General features: G+C 46.7%; 1 protein-coding gene across 7 annotated transcripts; it reads left to right on the forward strand.

Annotated features, from left to right (window-relative positions):
• Nucleotides 1–518: 518 nt before the first annotated feature.
• On the forward strand, nt 519–20,044 carry LOC127046645 (tapasin-related protein-like). 7 transcript variants are annotated; one of them, XM_050943969.1, is made up of 9 exons: nt 519–668; nt 1,890–2,141; nt 14,200–14,475; nt 15,232–15,327; nt 15,435–15,776; nt 15,991–16,320; nt 17,069–17,164; nt 17,694–17,747; nt 18,233–20,044. In XM_050943969.1, exons 1-9 carry the CDS (start codon nt 620–622, stop codon nt 18,271–18,273), a joined length of 1,536 nt encoding a protein of 511 aa, XP_050799926.1. In that variant the 5' UTR covers nt 519–619; the 3' UTR covers nt 18,274–20,044. The 7 variants fall into 7 exon arrangements, with proteins under 7 accessions (XP_050799926.1, XP_050799948.1, XP_050799905.1 ...); XM_050943991.1 differs by lacking the exon at nt 17,694–17,747; XM_050943948.1 differs by lacking the exon at nt 18,233–20,044 and having other exon boundaries at nt 17,694–18,226.
• The last annotated feature ends 1,285 nt before the right edge of the window (nt 20,045–21,329 follow it).

Genomic DNA, 21,329 nt, shown 5'->3' on the forward strand with positions numbered 1-21,329 from the left:
AGCCTCTTTTTCACTCATCTCTGTTGAGTTGCTGGATTTTTTTCCTTCACTTTCTAAATCTAGATTATTATTTTTTTAATTCTGAGAACAAACTTCCCTTGTTTCTGGAATTCATGTCACAATCACTGAACTCAGATAGTTTTTTTTTACATGTAACTCATAGGAGACAACTTTCAAGCACTTCTCTTCAACTGAAGAATGATTAGCAAAAACTATTTTGTGAGCACAAATCTTTTAAAAATGCATCTGAACACAGATTCAAATGGCTCCACAGAGGCTTGGGGAGCTCAAAAAAAGAAAATGTGGCACAAAATGAGTTTTGGAAGAGACTGAACAGGAGAATTTTATCTAAAACAGCAATTCAGAGAGTTAAACAGCCAGCTTTGCTGATGCTCCTCAATCCTAACCTGCAATCTCCAGTTATCTGGTTTCCAAGAGTCTCAGGCTATCTGGCTCCTCTCTTAGGTAAGGAAGGAGTTAATATTTTCGAATCTGTTTTTGGTTGTCAGAGTGAAAGTGAAAGCAAAGACACTGGCAGGCTGAAGACTGGTTCAGAGTTTGATTCTGGCACAGACGCATGATGTTTTAGGTGTCTGGAACCCCTTGCTTGGGGGACAAAATGAATCTAGGGCTCATCCTCATCTGTGGAATGCTGGCTCTGAAGGCTGGTGAGTTTAGGAGGTGTCAGCTGTGGGATTCTGGCTGGTCTACAGGGATACCTCTTTTAGAAGGCCCATTACAGCAGGGGTGGCCAAGCCCTCCCAGCCGCCTAGCACAATCTTAAGAAGTTCCAGACTCAGGGCGCATCTGCCAGGGCTCCGCTTGGTGCTGCAGCCCTGCTCCCGCTGAAGCCCCGAGACACCCCTCTCCTCTGGGCAGAAGCCCCTACCTCACCACCCTGCTCCAGTCTGTTAGGTGGAGAATGGGGGGAAGGGAAGTGGGCTTTCGTGAGCCACATTTTAACGGTAAAAGGGCCGCATGTGGCTAATGAGCCACAGTTTGGCCACCCCTGCATTATAGGCTCAGGGAACAAGATAGGGAACAGTTTGATTAGCAGCTTGTGTCCCAGAAGGGATTAGACAAATGGGCTCCATGCCTCCACCACCCTCCCGAGATGGATGGACCTTATGGTGGTGACACCAAGAGGGAGGTATGATAGTGTAAGTTGATAATCATGAGGGAGTGCCTAGGGCAGTGGTCCCCAACGTGGTGCCCGCGGGCGCCATGGTACCCGCCGGGGTATTTATGTGCACCCGCCTAGTGCCCAGCAGGGGAGAGAAGCCGCGGCCCAGCACCTGATGGGGACAGAGAACTCAGGCTGCGAGCACGGTATTCTCTGTTCCCAGCAGACGTGGGGTCTGCCTAGTACCCAGCAGGGGAGACAAGCCGCACCTGCCGGGGACAGAGAACTCTGAGGCTGCAGGCGCCGGTGTTCTCTGTCTTCACAGCTTCTCTCCGGCTTCTCTCTTCTCTCTGGATTCATATATTATGTTATATTAAATATGTTTTTCATATTATTTAATGTACAAATACAAAATAAGCCTTGAAAAACTGTTGGTGCCCGCCACACTCTTCTGAAAACATGAATGTGCTACTGGCCACAAAAAGGTTGGGGACCACTGGCCTAGAGTCTTCCAAAAGGATGATGGCAGTGGAGGATGGGGAAGTAATACCAAACTGGAAAGAGGTACTTCCGGGGAGGTGTTCCAGGGAAGGAGGGGAATTGTGTGGTGATGGTGTGCCCCAGGGCTCACCTGGATCATCCCCTTTTCTGTAGGGCTGCCCCAGAAAAGGGCAAGATGTCAGTGCCAAATGTCTTGTCCCAGTGGGGCAGCAGGTATGTGTATGTGTGTGCACCCCACCTCTCAGCTGGTTCTTTTCCTTCTCAGCAGAGGTGCCAATGGAGCTGGCCCCAGGGTCCCAATTACGCTCTGTGGATGTGGTCTTGGACTGTCATTATGTAGAGGAAGCTGTGGGTGAATTTCCAGGTGCCTTTGCTGGATCATTCTCCTCAGACCCTGCCACCCTAGTGCTGAGAGGTATCGGCATTGCTGATGATGGAAGCTTGGACAGTGTCACCAATTATGAGGCACCAGGCACAAAAACTGATTCCACTTTTCCCATCATCTTTGAAGTCTCAGGTGAGTGAGGAGCTGGGGATAGGAGAATTGCATGCCAGCCACAGTAATCCATGAGTTAACTGAAATCTGCACAGACTCAAGAAACAGAGCCCTGCCCCAGGGGCTCGCAGGAGATGTGATGGACAAAGGGATAGCAGGGTGAAGGGCGCTGTGTAAATAGAGACAGAGTCACTATCTGTCAACTTCCTAGCAGGGGGCTGCAGGTCGGGAGTGAGGGGCACTGTTAGAGCTGCGGGGTGGGAGCCCAGGACAGGGCTAGCAGGGGGCTGCAGCACTTACTTTAGACGGACAAGGTGAGTGAGGTAAAATCTTTTATTGGAGCAGCTTCTGCTGGTGAGAGAGACAAGCTTTTGACTTACACAGAGCTAGCTCTTATTCAGCCCTTCTTGAGATCCGAAGAAGAGCTCTGCATAGCTTGAAAGCTTGTCTCTTTTACCAACGGAAGTTGCTCCAATAAAAGATATTACTTCAACCACTTTGTCTCTCTAAAATCCTGGGACCAGCATGGCTACAACAACATTACTTACCCACATGACCCCCCCACCACAATATCTGAGCCCCACATACTTATTAATGAATTACCATCACAGTCCCCTTCTGAGATAATCACATTGGTTCTCCTAGTGAAAAAAGGTAAACCCATTATTTTCACTGATGGAGACTGAAACCCGAATAAACTGCTCTGATGATAATTGGGCTGCACTAGTATAAATCAGAATCATACAGAAGGGAGTTTGCACTGTGGCGAAAATCCCAGTTATATCAGTAGCTAAAGTCCCAATATAGACAAGGCCATAGACCAGAATATTCATAGATTTTAACTAATATATGCATCTATTTTAAGGCGAGAAGGGACCATTTGATAATCTAGTTCAGGGACTCCAAACTTCAATGCACTGTTACCCCCTTTTGACAACAAAAATTACTACGTGACCCCAGGAGGGGGGACCAAAGCCTGAGTCTGCATGATTCCCACCGTCCCAGGTGGTGAGCCAAAGCCTGAGCCATGCTTCCCCAGAAAGGGTAGGGGTCAAAGCTGAAGCCCAAAGGATCAGCCTCAGCCAGAGGACCTGTAACCTGAGCCCCGCTGCCCAGAGCTGAATCCCTCATGCACGGCTTCAGCTTCGGCCCTGGGCAGTGGGGCTCAGGCGTCAGCCCCAAGCCCTGGCAAGTATAAGCCAGCTCTGGCAACCCCATTAAAATGGGGTTGCAACCCACTTTGGTGTCCTGGCACACAGTTTGCGAACCGCTGATCTAGTTTAACATCCTGTATAATACAGGCCATCAAATTTCTCCCTTTTATCCCTGTATTGAGCCCAATCACTGGTGTTTGTTCAGAAAGGCATCAGTCTTGAGCTGAAGACTTAAAGAGATGGTAGTTGTTCCAAGAGCTAATCACCCTCTCTGTTAGAAAATCTGTCTTATTTTTCATTTGAATTTGATTGGCTTGAACTTCCAGCCATTAGTTCTTTGTTAGGCCTTTCTTACTAGATCAGGGGTAGGCAACCTATGGCACACGTGCCAAAGGCGGCACGCGACCTGATTTTCAGTGGCACTCACACTGCCTGGGACCTGGCCACCGGTCTGGGGGACTCTGCACTTTAATTTAATTTTAAATGAAGCTTCTTAAACATTTTAAAAACCTTATTTACTTTACATACAACAATAGTTTAGTGATATATTATAGACTTATAGAAAGAGACCTTCTAAAAAGGTTAAAATGTATTATTGGCACGCAAAACCTTAAATTAGAGTGAGTAAATGAAGACTTGGCACACCACTTCTGAAAGGTTGCTGACCCCTGTTCTAGATTAAAGAGCTCTCTCACACCTGGTATTTTCTCCCCGTGGAGGCCCTTATACACAGAAATCAAGTAACCTCTCATTCTTCTTTTTGATAAACTAAGCAGATTGAGCTCTTTAAGCCTCTCATTGTAAACATTTTTTCCAGCCCTCAAATAATTTTTATGGCTGTTCTCTGAATCCTCTGCAAAATTTTCAACGTTTTATTTAAAATGTGGACATCGCATCTGTACAAGTATTCCATTATCAATTTCATCAGAGGCATACACACTATACTCCTGTTTATATGTTCAAGGATCATATTAACCCTGTCTGCCATAGCATCACACTGGAAACTCATATTGAATGTTTGTCCTCTATAGCCCCTAAATCTGTTGGATGGTCACTATTTTCAGGATATAGCCTCAATTTTATAACTAGGGCCTGAATCTCCTGTTTCTAGATGTACAGTTTTGCATTTGGCTGTATTCAAATGCAAATTGTTTGAATGCGCCCAGGTGTAACAGTGCCTTTGTGGGTCACAACTGAGAATATCAAAGTCAGGACAAACTGCTGAGAAATAGGGCGGACATACCCCAAATTAGTGGTTATTCTCCCATGAGATATATCAAACCAGCAACGAAAGTAAACTTCTGTTTCACCACACTGGCTAACAAGAAGTCATAAAAGCAGTTTCCTTAGGCATTCCAGTCCGAGTCTGAAAACACTAGACTTAGATGAGTGGTTCTTTAAAACCAATTTAATCAAACAGAAGGTTCTTCTGATCCCAAAGGACCAGCCACACACCCAGGTCAATATATTACTCAGATCTTACCCAAAAATCATGCTGTTGCCAATCCTTTAGTAGCTACAATATAAAGGTTTATTTATAAAAGGAAAGAAAGAAAGGTGAAAGTTAAAATTGGTTAAAGGAAGCAGGTACATACAATAATTGCAAAGTTCTAGGTTCAGGCTTGTAGCAGTGATGGAATAAACTGCTGGCTTAAGTCAAGTCTATTGTTGCTTCCAAATCAATGGAAGGTCCTAGATCCCTTGGTTAGAATGCTCCCATTGATATAATTCCATAGTCCAGAGGCTTGAGCAGGAAAGAGCTGGAGCAGGAAAGAGGCAAAATGGAGGTGTTTCCAGGGACTTTTATAGCTTCTGCCATGTGGAGGGAAACCCATTGTTTCAAACAAAGCCCTCAGCACAGCTAGTGGAAAATCCTAGTTGACAAGATAATATTTGGAGTCACATAGGCAAGTCACATGTCTGTGCATGATAAGACACAGCAGAAGCCATTACATGTACCTCAAACAGCACGTTCACAGGAAAGTCCAATTAGGGTGGGTGAGCATCTTCCATTGTGAGTTAAATGTTCTTTTGATGGGCCAGTCAATTTCAACAGTTCCTCCAAGATGTGCTGGCTAACTACCTTGTCAGCACTGCTGCAGGCAAAGACATTTGAATCCAGGTATAGAACCAATACTCATAACTTCAAATACAAAATGTTACATGCATATAAATAGCATAACCATATTCAGCAAATCATAGCCTTTCCATAGACACCTTACTTGACAACCTGTGTACAATATTTGTTGCAATTATATAACAGTGGTAGCAACAATGATCTACATCAGAGGTGGGCAAACTTTTTGGCCCGAGGGCCACATCTGGGTGGGGAAATTGAATGCAGGGCCATGAATGTAGGGCTGGGGCAGGGGGTTGCGGTGCAGGAGGAAGTGCAGGGTTTGGGAGGGGGTGTGGTGTGTAGGAAGGGGTTCAGGGAAGGGGGTTGGGGCAGAGGAGGGGTACGGGGTATACGAGAGGGCTCAGGGAAGGGGGTTGGGGTTCAGGAGGGGGTGCAGAGTGTGGGGGGGCTCAGGGCAGGGGTGCAGGATGGAGTGTGGGAGGGAGCTCAGGGTAGGGGTTTGGGGTGCAGGAGGGGTGCAGGGTATGGCAGGGATGCAGGCAGAGCGTGACAGGTGGCTCTGGGCAGGAAATTGGGGTGCAGGGTGCAAGACGGGTTTGGGGTGCGGGCTCCAGCCTGGCGCCTCTTACCTGGAATGACTCTGGGCTGACAGCGAGGTGCAGCAGGGCCAGAGCAGGCTCCTTGCCTGCCTGCCCTGTCCGTGTGATGCCATGGGGGTGGCAATCCCGCAGGCCGGATCCAAGTCCTGACCGGCCAGATCTGAAGCCCTGACGGGCCAGATTTGGCCTGCAAGATGTAGTTTTCTCACCTCGATCTACATGGTCATATTTTAGTCAGATAATGTCACACCAGGTTACCATCTGGTCCAGTCCTTTCTGTATGATTGCCCCATCCTCATTGCTATTTACCACTCTGCCAGTCTTTGGGTCATCTGAAAATTTTATCAGCAGTGGTTTTATATTTACTTCCATATCATTGACAAAAATGTTCTTAATCCATTTAACATGTACCCTACTGATATTGTGTCAATGCTAATTTTTAAAATCACATGGGCATGCAGTACTGAGTCAAACAACTTACAAAAGTTTAAGTGCCTTACATCTGCTTTTATCAGCTGAACTTGCAGTCACAGCAAAGAATGAATTCAGGTTTGTTTGACAAAATCTATTTAAAATAAAAGCGTGTGGAGAGGCATTAATTATATTTCTGTCATTTAAATTTTTTATTAATTGAATCCTGTATCAGCTAGTCTATTATTTTGCTGGGGATTGATATCAAGCTAACTGCCCTACAGTTGCCTGTGTCATCCTACTTGCTGTTTTTGAAATGTGGCAAAACATTAGCACTCTTCCAGTCTTCTGGAATGTACCTGGCCCTTCAAGGCCCCTTGCTAGAGGCCTTGTGGTTCTACCTCACCTTGCCCCAGGAAAGGAGCAGTGGAGGTGGGTCCTTCAGGCCTGCTGAGAAGGGTTGCATAGAAGCAGCCAGTCAAAGCCCAGGAGGATCAAATAAAAGCTCTTGCTGGGCCTGAGCAAGTCAGTTCCTGGCTGAGCCCAGAGGAACAAGGCAGGGTGCTCCTCGCTGGTCACAGGAGCTTGAGAGAACTAGAGGGAGGGTTCTGGTGGTACTTGTGTGCCGTGAGGAGGAAGATGATCTGAGAACTTCAGCCCTGACGGAAGGGTGAAGAGAAGGGAGCTGTGTTTGCAATTCTAAGGAAGGGTAGAAGGGACTACAGCAAAATAGAGACAATGGATTTCGGAAAGGCACATTTTGGTAAGCTCAGAGAGCTGATAGGTAAGGTCCCATGGGAATCAAGACTGAGGGGAAAAACAACTGAGGAGAGTTGGCAGTTTTTCAAAGGGACACTATTAAGGGCCCAAAAGCAAGCTATTCCGATGGGTAGGAAAGATAGAAAATGTGGCAAAAGACCACCTTGGCTTAACCACGAGACCTTGCATGACCTACAAAATAAAAAGGAGTCATATACAAAATGGAAACTACGTCAGATTACAAAGGATGAATATAGGCAAACAACACAGGAATGCAGAGGCAAGATTAGAAAGGCAAAGGCACAAAATGAGCTCAAACTAGCTATGGGAATAAAGGGAAACCAGAAGACTTTTTATCAATACATTGGAAGCAAGAGGAAGACCAAGGACAGGGTAGGCCCACTGCTCAGTGAGGAGGGAGAAACAGTAACAGGAAACTTGGAAATGGCAGAGATGCTTAATGACTTCTTTGTTTCGGTCTTCACTGAGAAGTCTGAAGGAATGTCAAACATAGTGAATGCTTATGGGAAGGGGGTAGGTTTAGAAGATAAAATAAAAAAAGAGCAAGTTAAAAATCACTTAGAAAAGTTAGATGCCTGCAAGTCACGAGGGCCTGATGAAATGCATCCTAGAATACTCAAGGAGTTAATAGAGGAGGTATCTGAGCTTCTAGCTATTATCTTTGAAAAGTCATGGGAGACGGGAGAGATTCCAGAAGACTGGAAAAGGGCAAATATAGTGCCCATCTATAAAAAGGGAAATAAAAACAACCCAGGAAACTACAGACCAGTTAGTTTAACTTCTGTGCCAGGGAAGATAATGGAGCAAGTAATTAAAGAAATCATCTGCAAAGACTTGGGAGGTGGTAAGGTGATAGGGAATAGCCAGAATGGATGTGTAAAGAACAAATCATGTCAAACCAATCTGATAGCTTTCTTTGATAGGATAATGAGTCTTGTGGATAAAGGAGAAGCGGTGGATGTGGTATACCTAGACTTTAGTAAGGCATTTGATACGGTCTCGCATGATATCCTTATCGATAAACTAAGTAAATACAATTTAGATGGGGCTACTATAAGGTGAGTGCATAACTGGCTGGATAACCGTACTCAGAGAGTAGTTATTAATGGCTCCCAATCCTGCTGGAAAGGTATAACAAGTGGAGTTCCACAGGGGTCTGTTTTGGGACCGACTCTGTTCAATATCTTCATCAACGACTTAGATGTTGGCATAGAAAGTACGCTTATTAAGTTTGCAGACGATACCAAACTGGGAGGGATTGCAACTGCTTTGGAGAACAGGGTGAAAATTCAAAATGATCTAGACAAATTGGAGAAGTGGTCTGAGGTAAACCGGATGAAGTTCAATAAAGACAAATGCAAAGTGCTCCACTTAGGAAGGAACAATCAGTTTCACACATACAGAATGGGAAGAGACTGTCTAGGAAGGAGTATGGCAGAAAGAGATCTAGGGGTCATAGTGAACCACAAGCTAAATATGAGTCAACAGTGTGATACTGTTGCAAAAAAAGCAAACGTGATTCTGGGATGCATTAACAGGTGTGTTGTAAACAAGACACGAGAAGTCATTCTTCCGCTCTACTCTGCGCTGGTTAGGCCTCGACTGGAGTATTGTGTCCAGTTCTGGGCACCGCATTTCAAGAAAGATGTGGAGATATTGGAGAGGATCCAAAGAAGAGCAACAAGGATGATTAAAGGTCTTGAGAACATGAGCTATGAAGGAAGGCTGAAAGAATTGGGTTTATTTAGTTTGGAAAAGAGAAGACTGAGAGGGGACATGATAGCAGTTTTCAGGTATCTAAGAGGGTGTCATAAGGAGGAGGGAGAAAACTTGTTCACCTTAGCCTCTAATGATAGAGCAAGAAGCAATGGGCTTAAACTGCAGCAAGGGAGATTTAGGTTGGACATTAGGAAAAAGTTCCTAACTGTCAGGGTAGTTAAACACTGGAATAAATTGCCTAGGGAGGTTGCAGAATCTCCATCTCTGGAGATATTTAAGAGTAGGTTAGATAAATGTCTATCAGGGATGGTCTAGACAGTATTTGGTCCTGCTGTGAGGGCAGGGGACTGGACTCGATGACCTCTCGAGGTCCCTTCCAGTCCTACAGTCTATGAGTCTATGTGGAAAAAGGCCCAGGGAATAGCAGCAAACCGGAGGCAGCAGTGTCTTGATGCGGTTTATAGGATTCCTGGGTTGGGACCTGGGGTAGTGGGTGGGCCTGTGTTCCCCCATTGGCCACTAGCAAAGTGACCTAAGCCCCAAGAAGAGGACAAGTTTCCTTCAGAAGCCTGAGTGAAGGAACCGGATTTAAAGCTCCCAGAGACGGGGCTGACGACCCTCATGTGGGCAGATAGTTTGTTGGACTTTTGCTACCCCGGAAGGGATTCATCTATTGAGGACAGTGAGTTGGCCAGAGGGCTGAGCCTCTGAAGACCTGCCTAGCGAGGTTGACAACTTATAGAGGGTACCATGAATGGGGAAAAGAGGATTGCAGTACTGCACACAGCCAATAGGAGATACTCAGGAGGTGAATGCCCCAAGTATTTCAAGATTTATTTAAAATGAACATCAGCAGGCCAGAGATCTCCTCAGCCAGCATGTTTTTATGACTCTTGGGTGCCAGTTATCCAGGGACCTGGTGATTTAAATTATTTTGTGCTTTATAGATATTGGTTAACATACTCCCTAGTTACTGAGTTCTTGAAAATACTTCATCATCCTCATGGGATATGAGTATGTCATCCTGCTTCTTTTCAGATACAGAACAGAAATATTTATTGAAGTCTTCTGCCTTTTTAGCATCGTTATAGCTCAGCGGTTTGAGCATTGGCCTGCTAAACCCAGGGTTGTGAGTTCAATCATTGAGAGGGCCAGTTAGGGAACTGCAGGAAAAAAATCTGTTTGGGGGTTGGTCCTGCTTTGAGCAGGGGATTGGACTAGATGACCTCCTGAGGTCCCTTTCAACCCTAATATTCCATGATTCTAATGTTCCCATCTCCATTAGTAATGGGCTTATACCATTGCTAGGATTTCTTTTGTTCCTCATATACTTAAAAAACTCCTTATTGTCCTTGCTCCTGCCAGCCATGTTTTTTTTGTCGATGTCTTTAACTTTCTTTATCAATTTTCTACACTTCATAACTTCTAAACTGGAGCCCTTCTGAGTTTCTAAATATGCCCTTGACTGGGAACTGCTCCACTCGGCACCAGACTCAATGCTAGTACAGGCATAAACATTGATGTTGGTACCATCAGCCCTACCATTGGAGCCATCGTAACAACTATTAGTATTGCCTTTTCCTGAGAGCTACTTTTCATCCCTTTCACTGATATACTCCTGCAGTACTGAGTCCTGGTGCAGAACTAGCATTGGAAGGGGCATACCCAGTTATGCCAGTATCAGTACAAACTGCCACCATGGCCTTATTGGCCTGCCCTCCCATAGATCTTGGAGCAGGGTCCCCTCCAATGTCTCAGCAAAGAGGAGAAGATTTCAGTTGCCTCTGGTGTTGCTGGCCAGAGCACCCTCCCCAGAACTGGAGGGAGCCTCTGATGATGTGATAGAAGCAGTGAGGGAAATGCTCCAGCTGCCTTCACCATCAAAGGAATCTTCTTTGTCCCTGGACAAGACAGTTACAGTGGCTCTGACACCAGCTGTTGATGACTTCAGCTGGCATCCCAGGAGCTACTCTCGAGGACAATGGATACAGGAAACTGTGGTCCAGGAAAACACACACAAGGTATTCAACAGCCTCAGCACCTTGAAGAATTGCCCTCCTGATTAGTGAGGGCATCCTAGATCCAGCCAAGATCTGCTGCATACTCCCAGCCTCACCCCCTCTCAATGCAATGGGTGAGCTGTCTTCACCCAAATGCCATTACTTAAGGCAAGGACAGCAAACCAGCAGCCTGCAGCACTGGCTTCCTCAAGGGGTTAATATTGGTCTGTCAATCACCTTGCTTCCTTTCCTGATTGGCTAAATCTGTCCCAATGTTATTAGGCCTTAGACCCTTCCTGAGAGGTTGCTAGGCCGGATAGGAATGAGGGCGGGCTCAGCCTGCCTGATATTTCCATTGGTGTCTTTTTGTGATTAACCACACGTTCCATATTGCTGGGTAGAAAAAAACACTCCTTCTCTGGCTCTCTAATTAGCAGAAGAGGATGAGCTTAGATTGTCCAGGACAACATCATATTTTGATTGGCTGCTGCCCTGCTCGCCTCAGCTTTGTATTGGTGGGTGAGACATGTTGCTAGGCCGAGTAGCTGGCACTGGGACCTTCCAAGGGTAATACGGGACCGCGGGAGAACTTTAAAAATGAGGGCCACATGTGGGGCATCTTGGGATGGATGTTTTTGCACACCCTGCCCCAGGCAGTCCTACCAGTGCAAGTCAGTTCTTATCTGGACCTAGTTTCTGTGGGTGCACTTGCACCCGTGGACCTCAGTTGGAGCTGCTACTGCATGGCAATTTTGCAGTGTGCAACCCTGGGCTCCTGAACTCTAATTCACCACTGTCATAAGCACATGGACACCTTCCTTCCTCCTTAGATAAAGACAGAGAGAGAGAGAGTGCAAAGTTGCATGGCGGAGTTGATAGTATAGAAGTAGTTACCATGGGAAGGTGTGAGGTGACAGTAAGGAAGAAGGTGGGAATGAGGGAGGGTAGGAAGGGAGAGAGCAGGGCAAAGGAGAACATGATGAAGGGGAACACACTTGATGGATGGGATGTTGGGCTGCTGAAATGGTCAGAGGAGGAAAGCTGCAGATGAGAGATCTCAGCTTCAGTGATAGTGAAAAAGGAGGAAAAGATAGCAAGGGGGAAGGAAAGAGCGGCCTTTTCTAATCTTGCCGAAAAAATCAGCAAAATTTTTAGTGGAAAAGTGGAAATGACAAGAGAGGGGAGAGTTTAAGGTTGGACATGAAAGTGGCAAAAAAGTGGTTGGGGATTTGAGGATAGTCTGCAATGAGAGTGCAGAAGTGCTGTTTGACTAAAGAGAATGTAGGAGGAGAGAGCTTGAAAATCCTGATACCCACAGTTCTATGCTGTCAAGCAAGCAGCTAGCAAAGTGCGTCACACTATTCTCTAGTGCCTGGTTCATAGGCTCCACAGGATACTTCTGCTACAACTTACTACTTCCTTATGTCTACACTGCCGTTAAGAACCTGTGGCTGGCCCATGCCAGCTGACTGGGCCTCAGGGACTCAGGCAGCAGGGCTGTTTAATTGCAGTGTAGACTTCTATGCTTGGGCTGAAGCCCAGGCTCTATGACCCTCCCACCTCGCAGTGTCCTGGAGCCTGGGCTCCAGCCCAATCCCGGACATCTACACTGCAGTTAAACAGCCCTGCAGCCTGAGCCCCATGAGCCTGGGTCAGCTGGCATAGGCCAGCTGTGGGTGTCTACTTGCAGTGTCGACATATCCAGTGAGATCAAGTGGTAGAAGTCTGTGTTGTTGATCTGAAAGTCCTGAGTTCAAACCAGCTGATGATATATGCAGGGAAAAATCATGTGTGATAATGTAATTTAAAAATATAATCATATCATCATAATGAATGTGCATCAAACTAGCAGCAGAATTACAGCTATCCGGTTCACTGGGCTCTGCAAGCATCTTCCTCACTGTGCACCTTTCAAATTGGCTGCATGTTATACATTTAGACTATCTCTGAAACATCTTGGTATGCTCATGCTCTAACCTATACATTTCCTTGCCCTCATGTCCCGCCAAGCTGCCTTCAACTGAGGACAGAGTTCCTTTGTGGAAGAACGTACACTTCACCCTGGGTCTGCAACTCGACAGGGGTATAAGGGTGGGGTAAAAGGAGAGGAGAGGGTGCAAGAAGGGGAGTATCACAGCTACAGGACTAGCTGCACTTCAGTCCCCTTTCCAATCTCTCTCATAGAACCCAAATCAGGTCTTGGACCTCTTGCCCTTGTCTGTTTTAGGATGGAATCTTGTGATTCTTCCATACTTGGATCAAGGCTGGGAGCAGTGCCCCATGTATGACAGCTGCCTATCACCATGCAGGTCCAACTAGGTTTTGGACACCTGTGTTTCCTTCCCTTGGGAACCTGTGGCCAGTGATAATGACCAACAAAATAATCAACTATTTTAAAACAAAATATTTTTACGTAGCAGTTGAAACAAAGTTTTTCTCCTTATTCATGATGGTTAGAAACTTAATTTTTTAACTGAAGCTGAAATTCTCATGCAATTGTTTGATTTCAGCAGGGGCTAAAAGAAAAAGTTGGCAAAGCTACTACAGGGTCATCTTGAGCAATCTTCTCCTATCTGCCTGGACCATCCCAGATGGTCACCTGTTGGGAAGCCCTTAATCAAAGACATTCTCACAAAAACAACCTCATCAGAGCCAGGCCAATATACAGTATTAACAAATTATTAAAAGCACTCTCATATTTTGTCTCGGGGAGTATAGCTGAAGAGTGGGCAGGCAACAAGAAAGATTGGCATGTGCTTCAGTAACAATAATTGATTTGGCAGGTAGATTTTCTCTTTGACAGACACACATCTCGAGCTGTTGCTGTACCCTCAATACCTCTTCCTTATTCAGGCTGGGACCTTTAATGTTTCAGCATCCCCTTTGCTCCTAGGTTTAAGCTTGGGAAGAATAAACCTTGCTAGCATGGTTGGTATGTAGGCAGGTAGGTATTTCCCAAATTATAGCTCTCCCTATTGTTCCCTTAAGATCATCTGTCTGTTATTGTTTTGTTCCCTGTGGTTTTCCCCCAACAGCCTTTGAGATTATCCAGTCTGGCTGCAAAGTTAAAGCAAACAGGTAAACTGAGGAATATATGGTATTCATAAAAAATAATACATATGACTGCTTCATTCACCACAGGAACTTCTTTAAACAAGCTGGGAGACCAATGTTACATGCTAAGGCTCTTGTGTTTCCATAGCAGCAGCCTTACCCCCTTTTACGCTAGGTGAGACACAGCCCTTGGTGTCTCACTAGATTAGGTCCCTACTGAAACTTGATCCTGTTTTTCCTGTTCCATTCATCAAACTACCTGTCTTCTCTTTCTCATTACAGCAAGTTTGGTACCCGTCCCATATGCGGAATCCCTGCTGCATGCAGACTGTGCTGGGGAGGAAGTGACCTGTGAGATCTCTCCATACAGCCTACACCTGGCAGATGAGGGGCCCAGCCAGGCCTCCTGGTTCATGGGGACCCTGAAGTTGTCCAGTGGGATCAGCATAGCCCTGGTGCTGAAAGTCAGCAGTGACAGTGAGGAAGATGACAGAATGGCTGTGCTGCATCCACGGCTGAAGGTCCCTGTAAGCAAGGAGGGCACAGTGCTGACCACAGGTAAAGAACGTTGCAAATGAGGGGAAAAGACCTTAGTGCTGGAATGCACCTACTACACCAGGGAGCACTAGGGGAGCCAGATACTCCAGGGCTGAAGCCTCCACACCAAGGAATGCTAGGGGAACTAGAGACCCCAGGAATACCACCCCCCTCTGTAGTCCAGGACTTAAGGGAACTAGAGAAAGGGACTGCACATGCTGAGACTCAGCAGGATAGATAATCCTTCCCTTCTTGAGGGAAGCTCAAATGTACAGGACCCTCTGGGCCTCCTGCTATCTGCAGGATGTAACCGCTGGACCACCAGTGTGCACCCTTGATCACTCTGCCCTTGCATTTCTGTGCCCCTTGACTCCCCAATTCTGGCTCCACCGTTCTCCCCACCACTGTTATTATAGGACTATAACAGAGTTTGAAAAAGGACTAGATAAGTTCATGGACGTTAGGTTAATCAATGGCTATTAGCCAGGATGGACAGGGATGGTGTCTCTAGCCTCTGTTTGCCAGAAGCTAGGAATGGGCAACAGGGGATGGATCACTTGATGATTACCTGTTTTGTTCATTCCTTCTGGGGCACCTGGCATTGGTCACTGTCAGGATACTGGGCTAGATGGACCTTTGGTCTGACCCAGTATGGCCGTTCTTATGTTCATTATTTTCCACACCACTGTGACCCTTGGCAAGTGCTATGTCTGCTCTCCAAGAGTTTGGTGTAGCAAGAAGAGCAATATGCACTTACTCCCCGTACCCTGCTAATAGCGCTTCAGCCTGCAGGATGGGATCTTCTTCGGGGGAGACATATCTCTAACCTTTCAACCCAGCATGGCCAGTCAGTCCACAGCATGCTTCCTCCAGGTGGGTGGAACTGTGACCCAGTCCCTGATGTACTGCCAGGGGAAGCCTTCCATAACCACATATATTTAATTCTCTCTCAGTCTATTTCTCCTTCTCTTTGTTCCTAGTTGAATTCCAATTGTCATCTCGCACCCCTACTTTGCGTACCCGATTTGGCACCTCCGTCACCCTGGACTGCAGCTTTGCCTTGGCTTCCAGCTCTCCTCTGGCCTCGCTGGAGTGGAGGCTGCAGCACCGAGGCAGCGGGCGTAGAGTATTCCACTACCAGACAGGGGACATGGCACAAGCAGAACAGTCAACGGCCCATGTGGATGTGGTGCAGCTGCTGGAGACTGGAGATGCATCACTTAGCCTGCATGGAGTGGGTGTGGGGGATGAAGGGACATACATCTGTTTAGTGTCCACTCACCAGCACCAGGCCCAGAACATCATCCAGCTGCAGTTAGTTGGTGAGGCAATGATGCTATAAGGATACCTAGTCAGGGGGCGATAGGGGAGACAGGCCCCATTCACCAGAACCTCACCCTTCCCTCTATCTCTCTGCCCCCCTCCTTGCTTCCCCAGCCCCATCCAGTGGGGATGAGGGACTCCTCTGTACTACTCCATCCCCTCAAACACAGTTTATCACCGGCTGGATTTAATTTCCTGTTTACCCCCCTCCAGAGCCCCCAAGAGTCCGTTTGTTCCCAGAGTTGGTGTCACGTGAGGGGAATGGAGCCACTACCCTGACCTGTGAGATCTCTGGCTATTACCCCCTGGATGTGTCAGTGAAGTGGACATGGGAGGCCCCTGACGACAAGGACAAGGTCCCTATCTCAGACTCAAGCACATACTTCTCCAGCCATAGGCAAGCCCAGGATGGCACCTACAGCATCAATTCATACCTGAGTATCAACACAGCCACAGAGCTGAGACCTGTCACCTACAGCTGCCATGTCTCGCATCTGGCCCTTGAAGAGCCAATCACAGCTAGTGCCCAGCTCAGAGTACCAGGTAAATGGGGAAAGGAGGGTGAGTGCTCCTTATTGCCCCTGCCTCTCAGCTTTTGCTTCAGCCCTCTGATCTAGCTTCAGCTTTTCCCTCACCTATCAATTGGCGGGTACTATAACCCCATCCCATTTGGAACACCCTCCAATTTCTCCCAATTTCCCTGCCTGCCCTCATTCCCCATCCCTTCTTTCCTCTCCTGGCTTCTCAGTCACACTTCCTCAGCTCTTATTGCATCCTCTAAAGCTCTTTGTAAAGCATGTTCTCTGCATTGTGCAGCACCTTACACTGTTAAGGGGGAAGTAGTTTCAAGGGAGCAAAAAGGCAGCACTTGGACCCTGATCCTGCTCAGCGGACTCCTTATTGGGAACCCAACCATGCCCCAAGGACCCCAATACACTGTTGTCTGTAAGGGAACCAGGACCTTCTTTGCCCCCACCCCCTTCCTTCCCCAATAGGAACTCAGGATAGTCCCTGCTCCCTGTGGCACTGTTCTACCCAATAAGAAGCCAGCTTTGCCTGAAAGCATACTCTGCCCTCCCCCCACCACATACTTCTCCCCCGATGGGACCTGATGCTGCCCTGCGGACTGTCATTTCTTTCAAATGAGATCCTAATCTTTCCCCAGGAACCACATCTCTCCTCCAATAGGATCCCAGCTCTGCCCTGTCTGTGATCCATGTGAAGAATTTTAGCTCTCTGAAACAGACTCAGATGAGCTTCACATCACTGACTCCTCCTCTTTCTCCAACAGAGCAAAAAACATCTAAAGGGCTTGTGGGAGCCTTCATTGCTACGTTCATCTTCTTTGCTGCTCTCGTTGGCCTCTTGCTCAGGACAAGAAAAACAGGTAAGAGTTTAAAGCATTTCAGCCTTCTCATTAGCCTGAGGTTCCGCAGTCAGAGCTCCTGTCTGGCTCTCTACTGTGCCGCTGGCTGTGAGCAGCAGAGGCTGGAGTATCTCGGAGGACCTGCTACAGCTTGTGCTCCTGCCACTCTAATTACAGTGCTTCCTGTAGGGAGTAGCATACCTGGAAGCTCCCTCACAGCCAGCTGTTCTGCCTCCTTCCCTACAGCAGCCTTGCAGGGAGAAGCCCGGACTGGAGTATTTAGGAGATCCCCATATACCTCATGCTCCTACCGCCTTTTCACTGTGCCTCCCTGAGGGAGAAGCTGGAAATGGAGTAACTGGGAGATCATTCCGTAGCTAGTGCTCCTACTTCTCTTCTTACAGTGTCTCTTGCTGTGGAGGAGAGGGGGTAGCTCTTAGGAGTGTTAGTGATGATAATGTAGTACTCAGGCCTATATATTTGCCTGAGACAGAATTTTGGGTCTTGTTTGTCCATTTGACTTTTGATATTTTTATATTCTTACTAATAGGTATGAACAAAGAACAAAGACACCGTGTGTTACACCTGTCTACAAGCAGATCAGGTGAAAACAGAGAAGAGATACAGCTAAAGTGTTGCTGGGCAGAATGAGTGTGTAATATATGAGCAGACACTTAAAGGACAGTCCTGCCTCAACTCCTCTCCCGAGATAAGGTCAAGCAGCCAGTTGGGAGGGGCAAGAGGATTGGGGATGAAAGTATAAGAAACACTAAAAGCCAAAGAAATCCCTGTCCCTGACTGGAGCACAACCTCACTCCTTACTCCTCCCATGGGATACAGAAGAGGTGGTACTGAAGCCCCCAGACCCCAAACCCTCCAAAATGACCATAAATTATAAGGGGTAGGATCAAAGGTGCACTACTTCTGGGTCTTCTGTTTTCTGTCTACATGATAAGAACCAGGGCAGGGGGAAGGGAAAGCCCTTAATATAGCCTACCATCGCCCTGGTAGCTGCAGAACATGGAAGAGAATGATATTTTATTGATGGTTTTTGTCACCCTGAATCTCATTATTTTTCTCTCTTTTCAGTTGATCCAAAGTCTGAGAAATCTCTGGAGACTTCAGGGTAAAAGGGACAGTTAACTCAGTTACCCTTATTCCTGCGCCCCCTCTGACAGACTCCATACCAGATGAACACCCAACCGCTCTAAAATTAACCTCCCATTTTAAATTAATGGAGCTGTCATGTTTTCCAGGGACTCTCTTGCAGCTCTGCAGGAAGGGATTGGAGGACTGTTGTGACCCTGGAAAGGTGTAGTCAGAGAAAAGGGGTTGTCTGCATCGTGTGAGTGAGAGTAATATCATTAACCTCCCTGTAACACTGTTCTTCTCACACTTTCAGGTACACAGAGCTAGATCCACAAAGGGATGTAGGCATTTTAGGTGCCTAAGTCCAACATTTAGGCACCACCAAGATCCTCAAACCTCTGCTCAGCTGGTGCTTAACCATTTAGCTGCCTAAATTCCTAAGGCACCTAAGGTTCTGCTGGAAAAGTCCCCTAAGCACCTAAGTTTCTGCCTGTGGACATACACAAAATCACTTAATTCCTGATGCCACTGAGCTGCTTGGTTCCCTAGCTCATGCATAATCCCTAGTAGGATTGTCAACCTAAGCAATACCCTACCTTTGTCACCTCCAGGGCCTGATCCCAGAGGCATGCTCAGAGCATACCTATCAGATCACGCCTTGAACAAAGACAGCTGGGAGCAAGCAGGTCAGAAATTTGGTGGGTGTATGTATAGACATATGTGTGCATGTGTACACCGTCACTTTGCCCATGTCATCCTTAGCTTTTAATCCCTCCACTGGCTCTCCCTTCTCTATCACATCAAATATAAGATGCTTGTGTTCACCTTCTAGCCCCTTCTTGGCCATTTCTCACCCTACCTATCATCTCTCATTTGCCATTGAACTGTTGATGCTCACCTCTGATGGGCCCATCGTGCCAGTCTCCAGTGGCTGTAGGTTACATTTTCAGACAAGCATCTTTCTACTTTCTCCCATGTTGTTCAGCACACTTGGGAGGGGCTCCCTTAAAACATCCACAAAGCATCCACCTTCAAATACATTCGCAAAACGCTCCTTTGCCATGATGCCTGTAAATATATTGACAATGGTTAGAATGCCGATCAGCCTGACCATTATTGTCTCATTGTATCCTTTTATTTCCCTACAGATCTCTTGTATTACGCTTAGATTGTAAGCTCTTTTGGGCAGGGACTGTCCTTTTGTTCTGTTGGTACAGTGCCTAGCACAGTGGGGTCCTGCTCACAACTAGCGATCCTATGTGCTACAATAATTCAACTAACAACATTATTAGCTTAGGGTAGAGCACTCCCCAATAATGTAAGAGGCCCAGGTTTGTATCCCTGTTCTGCCTGAGTTGGAGCAGGGACCTGAAGTCAGTTCTCCCACATCCCAGGTGAGTGCTGTAACCACTGCGTTGTTGAGTATTCTGGGGTGGTTATGTCTCAGTGTCCCCTGCTGAAGCTGTTCCACTTGATATGAGTGAAATCTTTTTGGAGCCGGGCCTCTCCCACATCTCAGGGGATTGCCCTGACCACTGAGCTACGAACTCCTTGCTTTGTCTCCTCTTTCTTGCCCAATGAATATTTAATTATTTATATGAAGAAGTTCTTCAGCAGGAGAGATTGAGAGCCAGTTACATCCCTTGTTAGTATCTTGCTGAAATGCTGTATTTGGGAAGCTCAGGGTGGAGAGGGTGTGGGTGAGGAGTGGGGCTCACTCTGTAACTGGCTCAAACAAGATTCGGTATTCACTGCACTTTGTGCTAGTTTGAATTTGACTTCTGAATAAAACCCTGTTATTTTTCTAACACATTTCCACTTTAACTCGAAATTCTTCTGAATTGGAAGGTCTGGGGAGGGAGAATCATCATGCTACCACCTCTCAGGAGGGGTGGAAGGACGAAATTGCAAAGTGACAGATCACAGTAGAGGTTTACTGGTTATTATACAATTCTCTTCGTTGTCCTTTTCTGCAAACGTAATAAGGTAAAAATGAAGTATTTCATTCCCAGCCTCATTCTGTAAGGAGCAATGTTTAGAGGACTTATTCCTTCACCCTCCCACTTCCCTGGGCCTTCTCGCATGAACAGAGAGCAACAATACCTGAAGTCTGGAGGTGCAAAAAATTCAATGTTTATTGGGGTGAACTTCTAGCAAGCGTAAATCGAAGTTCCTCTTTCCTTATTTTCAATAGGAAATAGGCCTGGATATCTATATCCTAACAAGCAATATGAAGTGTAACCAATAGGAAACAAACAGGCCTAAAAGGGCTGTCTCAGTAATGATCCCCATCCCCATGCAGGAGTTTCAACCACGGCAGCAGAAAGAAAACTCAGCAAAAAGAAATGGGGGAGGGGGGGAAGACTTCAGGACCAGATTATATTTGCATACACACACCTAGGTGTTCAGCAAACAGAGCTACATTGCCAAGGTGATCAATTTTGGCTGGTTTTGGGATACAAATCACTTTGAATGCAGGGGTAATGAAATGTTGTCATCCTTACTGTATGAATAAAGGGCAGCAGAACTGTGCTTAGCATGCCCTGCTTAAAGGGGTCACTCTAACCTCAAACCCACTTGCTAAGCAATGGGTAGTGATGTCACATCCCAGTGAAAGTCAGAGGGGTTAGGGAAAGGTGTCTTATCTAGGGATGTGTTCTTCTTCGAGTGATTGCTCATATCCATTCCAGTTAGGTGTGTGCGCCGCGCGTGCACATTCGTCGGAAAACTTTTACCCTAGCAACTCAGTGGGCCGGCAGGTCGCCCCCTAGAGTGGCGCCATCATGGCGCTTGATATATACCCCTGCCGGCCCACCCGCTCCTCAGTTCCTTCTTACCGCCCGTGTCGGTCGTTGGAACAGTGGAGCGCGGCTTAGCTGACCTCCACTTCCCTAGCTACTCGTAGTTCTCGTATATAGTTATGCAGTTATAATCCTTTTATATATATATTTGTATAGTTATACGTTTTTTCTTTGCTAACATAGTTAGTTTAGTAATTGTTAGCGGGGTTCAGGAAGTAGCCCCTTCCATGAACCCGGTGCCGGAGCCCATGCACGGCTCACCGGGTTTTAAAATGGGCTCGGCCTGCCAGAAGCCG

Source organism: Gopherus flavomarginatus, chromosome 1, assembly GCF_025201925.1.
Source record: "Gopherus flavomarginatus isolate rGopFla2 chromosome 1, rGopFla2.mat.asm, whole genome shotgun sequence".
Lineage (NCBI taxonomy): Eukaryota > Metazoa > Chordata > Testudines > Testudinidae > Gopherus > Gopherus flavomarginatus.

Coding starts and splice junctions, on each gene's coding strand:
- LOC127046645 (XM_050943948.1), top strand. CDS start 620: ATGAATCTAGGGCTCATCCTCATCTGTGGAATGCTGGCTCTGAAGGCT. Junction 15,328..15,434: donor CCACAGCATGCTTCCTCCAG/GTGGGTGGAACT, acceptor CTTTGTTCCTAG/TTGAATTCCAATTGTCATCT. Junction 16,321..17,068: donor TGCCCAGCTCAGAGTACCAG/GTAAATGGGGAA, acceptor TTTCTCCAACAG/AGCAAAAAACATCTAAAGGG.